This window comes from Meleagris gallopavo, chromosome 23 (genome assembly GCF_905368555.1).
Source record: "Meleagris gallopavo chromosome 23, MGAL_WU_HG_1.1, whole genome shotgun sequence".
NCBI classification, from domain to species: domain Eukaryota; kingdom Metazoa; phylum Chordata; class Aves; order Galliformes; family Phasianidae; genus Meleagris; species Meleagris gallopavo.
In genome coordinates this window covers 4,167,914-4,181,034 of record NC_139426.1, presented here as the reverse complement: position 1 = coordinate 4,181,034, position 13,121 = coordinate 4,167,914, and the positions used below count along the sequence as shown (strand labels likewise).

Here is a 13,121-nt window from a genome sequence, read left to right as displayed (position 1 = left end):
CAGAACTCTGAAGGGTTTGGTTTTGGTACTAAACAACCCATTTTCAAACATGAATCTGTTTCTTATCCAGAGAACATTAATGCTACGATCTGATATCAACAGATTGATTTTGGTTAAACAAAAATTGGCTTTGTCTGTATGCTGTAATTTTTCAGTCCTTATAACTCCTTGGAGTTTGCTTCCTTGTTCCCTCCCCACCTTGTTCCTTGTTCCCAGCTTCTATTTGATTTGTTTCATCCTTTGTCCTTTTATTTTTCTGAGGAAAAGATATAGAATTCAGTGCGTCAGTTGTGGTCAGTTGTGCAGTTATTTCTTTGTGCACCATAAGGCAAGTTAAGGAGCAAAGAGTTGAAATAAATCAAGATTAAAAATGAAAGACAATTTATTAGAAATCTTAAAGTTTAGAAATCTTCCAAATTTCTAGACCACAGTTAAAATGGTTCCAGCTAAGTTCCATGCAGCTGAAATTTATAGTATTAATAGTCAAACATTTAATAGTCAGACATACATAAAGCAATTACTGACACTTCTATCTCCCTTTTCACACGAGACCAAACAATTTAAATTAGATTCAAGTCCTCTTTAAGGTGAATAGAAATAGATATATTAAATATAACTATCTTTTCCAACATATTCAAACAAGAGTAATGCTATGGGAGGAATCTTTTTTAATGTTCTTTGCAACACTGTGTTATAAAAGGGAGAAACAAGATACTGATTTTCAACATAACATCTCCAGTTAACTTTCAGTTGGAAGATCTTCAGAACGAGTGTGAATATTTCTCAGTGTATGAAGTGTGATTTAATAACTTTGGGGTTCTCTGTGTAGTTCTCTGGTGTGTAGTAGTGTTTTGCTTAAGGATACAGTGGTTTCAGGTGTAGGAGTGGAGTTTGGTTGTCTGGGTCTTTATTTTTGCTAACTTGCTGTTTTCTTATTTTCTTACTGCCTTACAGAACACTTCTATATCCTAACATGAACATAATTTGGTGGTGGCCTGAAATGTTGCACTCTAGTTTTATCAGGCTTTAGGAATAAGTGTTGTATAGGATATGGGATAAATCCTTTCTCCGGGGCACTGTGCTGTGTGCAGCTGTCTGTGGGGACAGCAGCAGGAGATGGCAGTAAAACTTCAGGAGAGAACCTGCACAATATTAGCTTATGGAGAATTTTTGGGCTTCATTTTTCCTTCTGTGGGGATGTAAGCTGAAAAAAGGTCCATCAAGAACACTTCTATTTGGTGATTACCCTCGTGGTGATTACATTGGTTTGAGACCAATGTGTTGCTTTTGTGATTTGAATCCCTCTTGAAAGGAGCTGAACAGCAGTACTTATACTTGACAGATGGAATGGGAGCAAGGAGGCTTTCTTTTTGCAGTCCCTGCCTAACTGATTAGTACAACCCACTAGTTGCAATGCTAGTGAAAACACACCAGGAAGTTTTCTGAAGGTGCTGTAAGCGCAGGAGGTGTTTTGCATTTTGTTCTAGCCTATTCTAACACAGTATTTATCCCTTTAGAAAGAATCTTCAGAGGAGATAAGTGTGAGCCCTGATAACACTAGTGGCTGTATCTGGTGTTTGGTGTGCCTTAGTGATTCTGTGTGTACATACTATGCAGTTTTGCACATACGAGATGAAGTGGACAATTAAATGGTGGGAGTTGTCAGTTGCCCACCTTCTCTATAGTGGCATCATGTGGCTGTATGAGCAGGTATTGATTTCCTCTATGGTTTGAAGTCTTCTGGCCGGATCTTCATCTCAACCCGTTTTAGGGAATAGGTTGACCCATGCCATCCATACCAGGTGATACCATCCATGTTTTTGGTGTGTTCTCCTTTGCGGTAGTAAACCCCGTTCAGGTTGGAATCCGTGCAGCAGTTGTACCAATATCCACCTTTTCAGAAAACAAATTAATAGATTCTTAGTCAGCCACTTATTTAAAAACAGGTATGTGTTGTACTAATAATCACGATGAATTATTGCTCTGTTCTGAAGAAATTGCCCAGAATGCAGTATTTAATTCTTAGAGTCTATGGCCCTGATAGATAGTATTGCAGGTAAATTCAAAACTTAACATAAATACTGAATGCATAAATGCTTTACAGTTAAACAGACAGTTTAATCTGTTAGTTTTTCATTTATTTGCTCGTTCCTCTGGGAGTATTTCTTTGCCATCTTTCTGACTGAGAGCATAGGCAATGAATTTGGGTTCCTAGCGTGGACATCTGGAGGCCTTTGGAAAGGGTTTCTGGGCTCTGTGGCTAAAATGCATTATTTTATTTAGATGGATATCAACAGTTTTTATTTACACATTGCACGGGTTTGGACGAGAAGTGAAAAAATAAAGGGCAAGAAGCAGTGGAGACAATTATCTTTGTGACAGAGTCTTGTGTGCTCAACAAGCTCACTGGGGACAGCTTACCTTTACGGAACTGAGCACAGTCATCCACACACTTGTCGTTATCTTTGTCCTTTGTGCTGAAGGCTGTGTTGTTGTGGTACCTCAGGGAGTCACGTCCTGTGTTGCCAGTGTAGTTCCCCACAAAAAGACGGTAGCTGTTCAATTCATTGCTCAGGGTGAACTGCTTGTATTGTGCGTAGCGTATGTTACCTTCCCAGTCCTGTCACAAACAGTGAGGAAGAAATAATTCCTATTAGAATGGTTACAAAAAGACTGTGTGGCCTGTGTTTATATACAGTGCATGTTGCAAGTCTGTTCTCAGTCCTTTTTTATGAGTCTTTTCCATCTCAGGAGCAGGTTGATGGAACTTCTCTAAGGCAGAAAAACTTTCCAGAGCAAGATACCATGTTTCCAAGTCTCAGCACTGCTATCAAACAGTATGTATGGAAACCTGATTTGTAGCTCTCACATCCAGCAGACTCCTTTGATAGTGTGCAGCCTCAAGTCTCTCTCCTTTTTTTTTTTTTTTTTTTTTTTTTTTCCTCTGAAAGAGCAACTTCTAGACATAAAGCCTTGCAGCTCACTTCTGTTTTACATATCCCATCCCTCAAAGCAATTGTGCTGATTGTAAGCTAACCCAAACCAGAACCAAGCCCTAAGGAGACTGTAATTGGGTAATACAGTGCAAACTAACTTGTGCACGAACCAGAAAGAATTGCTGCAAAGTAGAAGACTTGGCCTCAAAATCTTTATCAGATACCTGAGTGAATGTTTAAACCTGCAGTGGTAGCAGTTTGATCTGTCTGCAGAGGATCATACAGGGCTCTCTAGAGCTCACATTACTGAAGACACAGGCTACATGGAGATTGAAGTTGTAACCTTGATTTTGCTTGCTGGAGAACATGGTTCTACTTTGTCCTTGAATCTGTCGCTAGGACCATCCTGCTTCCTTCTATAATTAAAGCATGCAAATTCCTTGAGCCTTCTATTACAATAAGGGATGGTATCTGCTTTGGAAGAACTACTCCATGCAAAACAAAACAAAAAAACAAAACAACAGCCAACAACCTTTGGTTGCTGAGATGGAGAGCTTTTAATTACCTCCAACTCCACCCGCAGAACAGTGGGACGCCGTGAAAGTCGGTAGATGTTTTCATTTCCCAGCCAAAAATCTCCCCGAATATTGCCAAATCCTTCCCTGTATTGTTTCCAGTCCCTATTGAAAGATGTCAGACCAACTTTACGCCTCTGAATGATGGTCCAGCCACCTCCATCTGTCTCCATGTCACAGAACACCTAGAAGAGGAAACGTGCAGTGCTTATCAGGAGACATAGGAAGTTTGTTTTCAGCTGAAACAAGACAAGAAACAGTACTGTTCCAGCTTTCACAAGTTGGAGAACTTCCTGTTTTATTTAAAAAGAATTAAAAAAACAACAACACTGTTATCTAAACATCTTACAGTTTGCCCTTAAGTGCACTTTCCTCCCAGATTTGCCTATGTAAGGATGCTGCCTCAAAGTGCAGGGCATCATAACTCAATATGTGCTCTCTTTCTCTTCTGTATTGTATTTCAGAAAGCTCTTAATGTTTGTTGTGTACATTACATCCTTACCTCCAGATCTGGACTCCCCAGAAATTCATCAGGAGGTAGCTTGTAAACACCAGAGATGCGATAGTTCCTCTGATAAAGTGATGAGCAGTCATAGACAGCATCTACTTGAATCAAAACCATAAAGTAAGAATCTGAGCTGTGAGAATAATGCCCCCTGCCCCCTGAGCCTGCTTTCTGCAAAGCTTAATTTGTAGTACGAGAAATAATTAAGTGAAGAATAATTAAGGAAGAAGACTTCCTACAAGTCTGTTTATCTGAAAATGGTCCAATGGTCTTTACTCCTTTTCACATTGCTACTGTATGTTTGTGCTGAAAGGTAAGAAGCTAAATTTGCTGTCCCTTTCCAATAGTAAAGCCTTATCCAGTAGGATGGATGGGCCAGGTGCTTCTTTGGTTGTGTGCTTGAAAACAGGTTAGCTGAGTTGAGTCTGTGGGTGAGGCATGTTAGCTCAGCACTTTTGTCACTGGAGCTGTGACAGGTGGTGGCTTTTAGCTGCAGTCAGTCTCTGTGAGCCTCCTTTCTCCCTGTGCAGGAGCTGACTTGGTGCTGGTGGTATGCACTGCTTCTGAGGAAGATAAAGTAGCTGAAGCAAGGCTTTACCTGTTCTGACAGTTTTCAATTTAGTACAGGCTCAATGTGTCTTACCTGGTGTAGTCAGACATGCTTGCATTAAATACGTTCTGGGCTAGTTTCTTGTGTGTTGTTACTTTTTTTCTCTGTGCTTTTACTATAGCTCCAATGAATTTAATTCATGGTGAAATCTCTAAGACCTGCTGTAAGCAGTGAGTGGTGTGTGAAAGCTGAGCAACTTAAACTTTCTGCAAGCAGAATTTAGTAAATAGATTTAGAAGTTTTTCCTTTGCATTTAAAAAAACAAAATGTGTGTATGTGGGTTTTTTTTGTTTTTTTTTTTCCCTGCAAATCCAACCATCCCAGGCAATAGCAGTCTGAAAGAAATCTTAAGCTTATTGAATTCAATTTCTTTTTAAGATAAAAGCCAGAAGAAACTGAATGACACTTTCTTCTAGAAATTGCTGTACAGGTAGCTGAACTACAAAATGCACCTGCATTCCACATAACAAACCTGAGCAATTGCTGTGTGCATTGAAATCTTCCCCTAGGGAAGAGAGAATTATGAGTGATTTAAATGTGTTTTGGCTGGGCATATATCACCACTTACACGTTGCATCATCTGCACCTTTTGAATTTTGAAGAATTATCATTCAAATAATGGATTGAGTCTCTTACTCTTGCTCAGAGATCATCATAAAGATGCAATTACAGATCTACAATAATGCTTGGAAAGCATTTCCTATTTCTTTACCAACTTTTGGTCCCCTGTCAGCACTGTGAACTCAAAGGATGTCACTGCCAGAGCCATTTCCTCTCAGAGCCAGCTTTCTTTTTGGTTTGGTACTTCAGTGCTCAGAAAGTGAGGTGACTTACTGAATTAATTACTGAACTAATACATTATCTGCTCAGTTTTTCCATTTTCTGGTAGCAAACATGCAGGCATTAAAATACAGCTGGAACTCTGGACTTTTGACAGGAAGTCAAATTGCTTTTTTCCTGAGGATCACCTGCCTACAGAAGTCTTTTAAGCAGATGTATTCAGTACACAGACTGGATAAAGACGTTAGTGGGACATGCTAGCATTAAGAACTAATCATTAGTTCATTTTGTGCATTAAGATGTGCAGCTGGGAGCTTGGAGACTCCCTCCTTACCAGCCGAAGTTTGCGTGACCGTCTGAGCTGCCTGGAGTTGCATGATATCTATCTGGTTGTTCATTTCGGAGTACTTGCTCTCAGCATCAATGAGGCGGGACTCCATCTGCTTGGTGCTTCCTTCCAGCTCCATCACCTGCATGACCACATTCACCCAGTCGCCTTCCTGCTTCTTGCTCAGCTCCTGCAGCATCCTGCTCAGGTTGGCTACTTGCAACTTGAGCTCTTTAATCTCATCGCAGCATCCCGTCATCTTGGACTGTACGTTCCCATTGATTGTCCTCCTTTTAGGAGGCTTCTGCAGCAGTGCTGGATAGACAGCAACAGACACAGTGATAATGCAGAGCCATGCCAGCTGAACAGTAGATCTTGCTGGCATTTTTGCTTACAGCAACAGAAAACTTCCAACTGACTGCGGGTAGTGAATGCAGCTGGGGTATGTATGAAACTTGCTGCAAGTGCTGCAGCAGAATGGTACCTAGCTTTCTTCCAATGAAGTGAGTCTGTGAAGGTGGAGCCTGAAGAATCAGCCTTTTTTCAGACCCCTCCTGTCAGAGTATGAGCTTTCTAAGTCTCTCTCAAAGCATCTTAAATACATTTTTTCTGTTTACTTCCACCCCCTGAAACTATGTGGAGCTTTCTGGCCCCTCCCAGTTCATCTGTTTGTATCAGGTATTTACTGGGTGAAATTGGAACAGGTTTCAGCCAAGGAAGGTTGTGATGTGCAGGAGAGACTTCACACTCCTTCAGGACAAAACTGAGTAGGAGAGGGCTAGGAAATGAGGAAAGTTTCCAGTAATTTTTGCCTATTGGATTCTAGCCCTCTTGGTGACTAACTCTGGTACTTCAATAACATGAAAGCCTTGAAGGTGCAGGATGTGAAAAGTCTGTTCTAACAGGATCAGGGTTTTTTTTTGTTTTTTTTTTTTTTGAAAGTTCAAGGAAGGTAACTCCCTAGAAAGTACCCATAGCTACAGAATAGCTGCTAACATACTGTCCAGCAGTTGCAGGCATAGAGTTATTACTCCCCACAGTATTCTATAATTTAGAATAATTAATTCTAAATTCATTTGTTAGCATCTAATTCTAATCTCCCTGGACACTCTTGTCTTGGGAATGCTTGTTTGTGGACTTCAGTGCTGTTCTTTTTAGAGATGGGATATCTAAGGGTGGGGTGCACAGTAGTCTGCAAAACAGGTAAATCAAACCCCATGCTTTTGTTTGTGCGTGGTGGACGAGCAAGAGAACACTAATGCTGAAAGGTGATCTATAAAGTTGACAAGTGATGTGTTTTTTACAGGACGCAGTCAGTCTAACTCCAGTGTTATGAGGCCAGTTTATTGATAAGACATTAAGAGAGAAAGATGATCTGTGGGTAATTAAAACATCCAGAGTTATATAAAGTGTAAGTTTAAGAGTAACTTTTAAATCTTTAGAACTTCAGGATATAAATAATGCATCAGCTGGGTGAGATCCCAAGAATTCCCTTCTCCTTCTGTATCCTTTTAACAGTTAAAAAGTTGATAATAGTTGTCTGATTCCAAAATAGAGAAGTTTCATCAGTGGTGTTACCTTTTGCTAAAGGTCTGCAGCTTTTCTTCTGGATCCTCGCAGATCAATTTTTACTGCACAGGCAAACTGCCCTGCAATTGCCATACGTGTGGGTTATTCTCTCTCTGCAAGCTTCTGATTGTGAAAATTGGCAAAGATAAGATACAAATGAAGGGGTAAATGACTCATGTGTCTGCTCCTGGGGTAAATGCCATGAAAGTTCTCGGTGTCCAAGAAAACAAAATAAAGCTAATCTTGCTCTTTTTATGAAGAAAATGAGAATAAACACAGCAGAGACATATTATCCCATCTAAAATTCTTTTGTTGGTCCAAAGCAGCTGCAGGATTTTGTTTAATTAAGATTAGAAAAGCCTTGGTGATCTCCCATTTGCTTTTAGAGAAATGGGAAACAACATCTAGCTGGTATAGTTTCTCCTCCTTCGTTACACTTCTAGCTAGATGCTTCTTGTCTGTCTCTGATTTGCAGCACAACTGGCAAATAGCTTTTCTGCAGAACAGAAATGAGACTCCTCACCCTTCACCAGGGTGCAAAGATTTAGGAAGGCGAAAGCATCAAAGCACTGAAGAGGCAGAATATGTTAAAGAGGAAGAAGAGGATCTTCTGGAGATCAGAGTTAGAGATCTCCAAACAGGCAGCATGGGTGCCTTGTGCTGCACTGTGAGTGACTACCTGTGTGCTGTGCTTCAGACAGAAACCCTGCAGTCTGCAGTACTGGTGAGGCTGCTGTGTGGTGTTGCTGACCTGAGCTATCACAAGAGATAGATGTAAGTACTCTGATTGAAGCACAGAGGACACCTCTATTTACAATAGATCGTTGGCTTCGGTCATGTTGTTGTCATGGGCATTCCAGAAACCTTCCATTGCAAAATTGCTTTTATACTTCAGACCAGAGAGTGCCACTGCACACAGATGAAAGCCTGACCTTTTTGTTCTGTCTCTAATCCTGTCTGAGCCCTCTTCCAGCTGGAGCTTCTGCCATTCCCAGGGGCAAATTCTTCTCAGGCTGCCTGCGATGAGAAACATGTTTTTGTGGAAGCTGGAACAAAGAGCAGGACAAGCCCGACTCTGGCTTCCCTACCCCAAAAAACCACCCTGCTAATGTCCCAATCTTGTTATGTAGGACTCTGATCCTCTCCACTGCTTCTCTAGCTTACAATAACTCTTCTCTTTGCCTTGTACGGTCTGAATTCCCCCACACTCATGCTTGTGTCACATGGAGCAGATCTGGGAAAGAGTAACCATTGTCCTTGTGTTCCCTCTTGATTTAAGTTTTAGAAGTATCTAGGATTCAGCCAAGCTCCATGTTGCATCCAGATGTTACAAAACAATGCAGAAAGGCTTCTGAATCCCTTTTCTAAACTGTTTAATTGAAAATGAGACAGCCAGGGCTTTGTTTCAAATTCAGTCTCTGAATTGTATATCCTAATTCTGGACATCTTTCTGTTATGTACTTTGGTTTTCCTGAGATGATACTACTTTGTTCTGTCATTTTGTTCTCTGTAAGGTGCAACTGGCATTATGCAGGATTGGAAAAGCAAATCTTCACATCTGTCATTGCTTTTGAGGGGGCATTAAGGGAGATTTAGGCAGACATCTCTGTTGGCAGAGGCCCTATCCTCAAAGAAATTTGATTTTTTTTGTGTGTTTGAGTGTTGAATCTCTCCCTGTTGCATAGCAGATAGTAGTCTGTTATACATATCAGTGTAAGTTATTGCCAGATAAGATCAGGTATAGAAGTTGACAGTCTATAGGAAATTATTCTGTACTTAAAATACTTAAAATAGGACCCTAATTTCAAGTTGAATTTTGGAAAGTGGCATAGCTAGGGACATAACTAAAGAGAAACTGATTCCCTTACAGCTGTGTAGGTCCCAGTCCTATTTTTGACTTTCCCTTGACATTGATAGAGAAATCCAGTCTGAAATTCATAGTCCTACCTTTCTTTCATTATATTTTGTATTTGGAGGTACTCTGCTACACAGTAGCTAAAAAGATGATATCTTCAGGTCAAGAGCATGAAGCGAATTCTTTCTAACTTCCTTAAGGATGTTAGGTTTGAAGTGGTTGGGAGGATTAATATAAACATCAGTGGTTAGCACGCACCTTGAGGTGTTGGTTTATGTTACGTAATTAGAGAAGTATATTAATATCACTTAATTAGAACCAGGTATCTGGCCCTGGAGGGCCAGATTAAATTAGAGATGGGTGTAAATGACTGCCTTGTCTGTAGAGTTTTTCTGGCAGGTGTACGTGAAGCCGAGAGAAGAAAAGCTGTGCCCTGTGGCTATTTATTTGGTAGCCAGTCATTGCAAAACCCTTAACACATACCTGGCAAATGCTTAAATCTAGCATTCCTCATGCCTGCTGAGATGGCAAAGATGCTCAGCTCTCTCCTGGCGGAGCCCAGAGGTCCGTGCTTTGCCAGAGCACTCTGAAGATCTGCTTTTACCTGCTAGACAGCCAGGAAGCGTGGAAATGCATGGAACTGCTCACCTTTCTTCTTAGATATGCATAAATGTTCTAATATTCACTTTGCTATTGCTGTGCAGTAATGACTTTTGGAAGGGTGAGGATTGGGAGCAGTTAGTCTGGTCTGTAAGCAGTCACTCATTGCAACTGTTTATTGAAAACAGCTCTTTGCTGGCAATTGTTTTTTTCTGAAGTTTGTTGAATCAACAATTCAGGGATGCCTGAACACAAACTGTAGAATTGAGGAAATTAGCCTATAAATCCAGTTCCTTGTGCCAAAGGATTATCTGTTCTGCAAAGTAGCAATAGCTTCCACTTCTACTCCCAGAAGCAAACTCTTACCACTTCTGAAGGAAAAACTAGCTTGAATTGGGTGGATAAAATCTGTGAGATAGAGGAGGTTTGATTTTATACAGTGTTGAGGAGACAACTTTGGCTACTTTTAGATGTTACACACAAGCTGCTTTATTGCAAAAATAAGGCCTTTTTTTTTTCTTTTTTTTTTTCTAATGAGCCTTGAGACACTTTCTGGAGATAGAAAATGTGTGTTCTCTCCCAGATAGTCTTGGGACTTCTTGAAAAGTCTCTAATATTAACAAAAATAACTGGGGAAGATGAAGGAAGGTCCAGGCTCTTAATTCTAATTCTTGAAGATTTAATATATTTTGAGTGACAGAATTTTGCTAGATATCCTTAAAGCTAGTGGATGACTGGACTGTATAAAAGGGAATATTTCTAGTGAGCATTAGACATCATGCCTGGGGTTTATGGAGGAGGAAATCCATCATGGAGCGTTTTTCCTGCTGAAGACAGTAAAGTTGTTTTTCATTCCTAGTTCATGTCTGGTTTCTATTTAAACAGCCTTCAAAATAGACAAGCAATAGGAGTGCCTTTCTCTTAAATAATGCTCTTCTTTTTGTACTTCTAGCTCAGAAGTGAGCTTTGCACACTGAAGACTTGCATTTTTGTTTGCTATCTTGATAATCAAACAATAGGTTTGCCAGACCTCTCACAACTAATAAAGTTCACAGATTGAAGATTTTGTCCAGGATTTTCATATCAGGGAATCTGTCAGGGGTAGGCACTTTTTCCCATTACTATACCATTCCATCTCTACAAACTGTTTTTCATCAGGCTTGTCACATCTTAATATCCTGCTCATCTTCAAGTGCTGCAGGCAGGTTAAGGTTGGACTGTGGGGTTGGATGTTCTCCTAGCCCAGCTCTCTCCTATACTGATTAACAAATGGGAAAAAAAATGTAATTTTGGATTTATGTCTTCTCTTTACAAAGCTTTCTGTGCCCATCTCTTCTCCTTATCCAGCTGCCCCTTCTATCTCTGCTGAAGACTGTACACTTGAAATATGGAAATTAATGCTTCTGATGTTGTTATTGAGATCAAATTCAATTATCCTGTACTGCTTTATGTAAGTCCAGGTGGGCCAAACTCATACAAAACTGGAGGAAAACACTTTTGCAGCTGATTAATGCTCATTTTGAAAGAAACTATAGATACCTTGCAGGCTGTTTTATTGGTTTTCTTATTCACTTTATTCCACGAAACGCAAAATCAAATAAGTAAGTAGTTTTAAGTAGTGAAAAGGGTGCATTGTATACTAGAATCTCTGTCTTGAAACAGCTTAAGAAGTCTTGCTGTCTCCCTTGGCTCCCTGTGCAGGTTTATTTTGTGTAGCATTCTGATTCATGTAGGCAGGCAAACAATACAGATGGCTTGTGCTTCAGTTAGAAGACTTTAAGTGCGTACATATGGTGTTGAAAAGATTGAATTTTGGAATATTTTACTTGAGCATTTTTCTGAAGAGAAAACAATTCACAACTTAGCATTTCTGGAAGGAAGAAGGTAGCTGCTGTCCAGGCCAAAATACTGTTTTATGTAAAAATTTAAATCTCATGGAAATAAACTAAATGTAGTATACAGACACTGTTGGAGTGCACTGTAAACATAAAAGGCATTTGAAGAGCGTCAGGAGGAAGGCAGATATGAAGACTGCACTGAATAACCAATATCTGCTCAAAGCTGTTGTCTGTTTCTTATAGGAAGAATTTTCTATTTTTAACCAACTGGAAGGAGATACTTTAACCTTTCCTCAAAGCTGACTTATGTAACCTATGGCCAGTCAAACCTACGCCTAGAAACTTCCAAGGAAAGGGGGTAGAGTGGTCTTCTCTTATGGCCTGATGTTGAGCAAAGGGTTTGAGTCGTGTGGTTGGTTTCTGTTGATGGTGTTGGTATTTTGTTGGTGTCTTTTCTCTAGCTTCTAAACAAAATGAGCAGATGAACTTGTTCTGCACTCAGTGGATATGGAAAAGAAATGATTTTTGCTTTCATTTTAAGCTTCGTGTTACCTTGAATTGGGAACAACTGTAAGGACACCACAATCACAGACCAAAGTGCCTGTCTGCTGGGTTAGCCAGCAGGATTGCTTCTGTCTTGAGAGATGTTTTTCCACCTTCTTTAACCCAAAACGACACTGTACAAACTGTTACCAGGTACAAAAAGAAGATATTCCCCTGTCTTACAGCAGTAATGCTGTGGCTAAAATCCCTGGAAACTGCCTGGCTGGAGAATTAGCCCTTCAGGACTGCTTTGGTGTGCCTGCATGCTTTTCTGTAGTGTTATTCATTCTATTCAGTCCCCATCATAATAACTAAAAAAAACCCAAACCTTATAGTGCTTTAAAATATTGTAGAATTTTGGAAGATTTTTTTAGGCAGATATCTGCAATGAGAGGTAATGCTTTTATAGCAGGGAGATGAAAATGGAGAAAGTGCAAAGTGGCATGATTTCTGAGTGTGTGTTTTGAATGTATTAACAGGGCTCCACGTGGAAGTGCTTTTCCAAAAGGAGTACAATCTGTTGGCCTGCTCTCAGAGAATTTGTATGCAGAGAGCAGTGGGTCTGTTAAGAACTCATTCTGATCAGCTGCAGTAGCAGTGGTGTTTGGGGACTATCAATATACTTCCAATGATCCCATGGATGAGAAAACACAGAAATCCAAGCTCTTTTAAAACAAAACCCACAAGATCAGTGCTTAATGAATTCACAAACAACTGCATTTTCTTTAGCTTGTAGGACTGAATAGCAAAAGGATGCTGTGATTACCAGGGATTTATTGCTGTGAGGAAAGTCAGTGAATATTCAGCCATCAGTAATAAAAGTCAGTTTGACGTGTGAGTCTTGCTTTGGAGGGATTTCTGTGTTCTTCTTGACAGTTGCAATTCTCTGTGTTGAGGTTTGTTTTTGCCAAAGCAATAGATGCTTTCTTCTTCTTCCATTTGTGTAAGCACACTTTTAATGTGCTCTGTCAGGACACTGACA

The 13,121-nt window shown here is 40.1% G+C and overlaps 2 protein-coding genes across 5 annotated transcripts in view; one reads left to right on the top strand and one right to left on the bottom strand.

The window, feature by feature from the left end:
• The window catches only part of MTOR (mechanistic target of rapamycin kinase), a 61,983-nt gene that overhangs the window by 19,376 nt on the left and 29,486 nt on the right, over positions 1-13,121 (top strand). The gene's annotated exons all lie outside the window — the stretch shown is intronic.
• On the bottom strand, positions 429-6,303 carry ANGPTL7 (angiopoietin like 7). 2 transcript variants are annotated; one of them, XM_085242490.1, is made up of 5 exons: positions 5,741-6,303; positions 4,014-4,117; positions 3,502-3,696; positions 2,422-2,620; positions 429-1,893 (listed from the first exon to the last, which is right to left on the bottom strand). In XM_085242490.1, the coding sequence occupies exons 1-5, from the start codon at positions 6,117-6,119 to the stop codon at positions 1,724-1,726; spliced, it is 1,047 nt and encodes a 348-aa protein (XP_085098616.1). In that variant the 5' UTR covers positions 6,120-6,303; the 3' UTR covers positions 429-1,723. The 2 variants fall into 2 exon arrangements, with proteins under 2 accessions (XP_085098616.1, XP_010721302.2); XM_010723000.4 differs by having other exon boundaries at positions 4,014-4,114.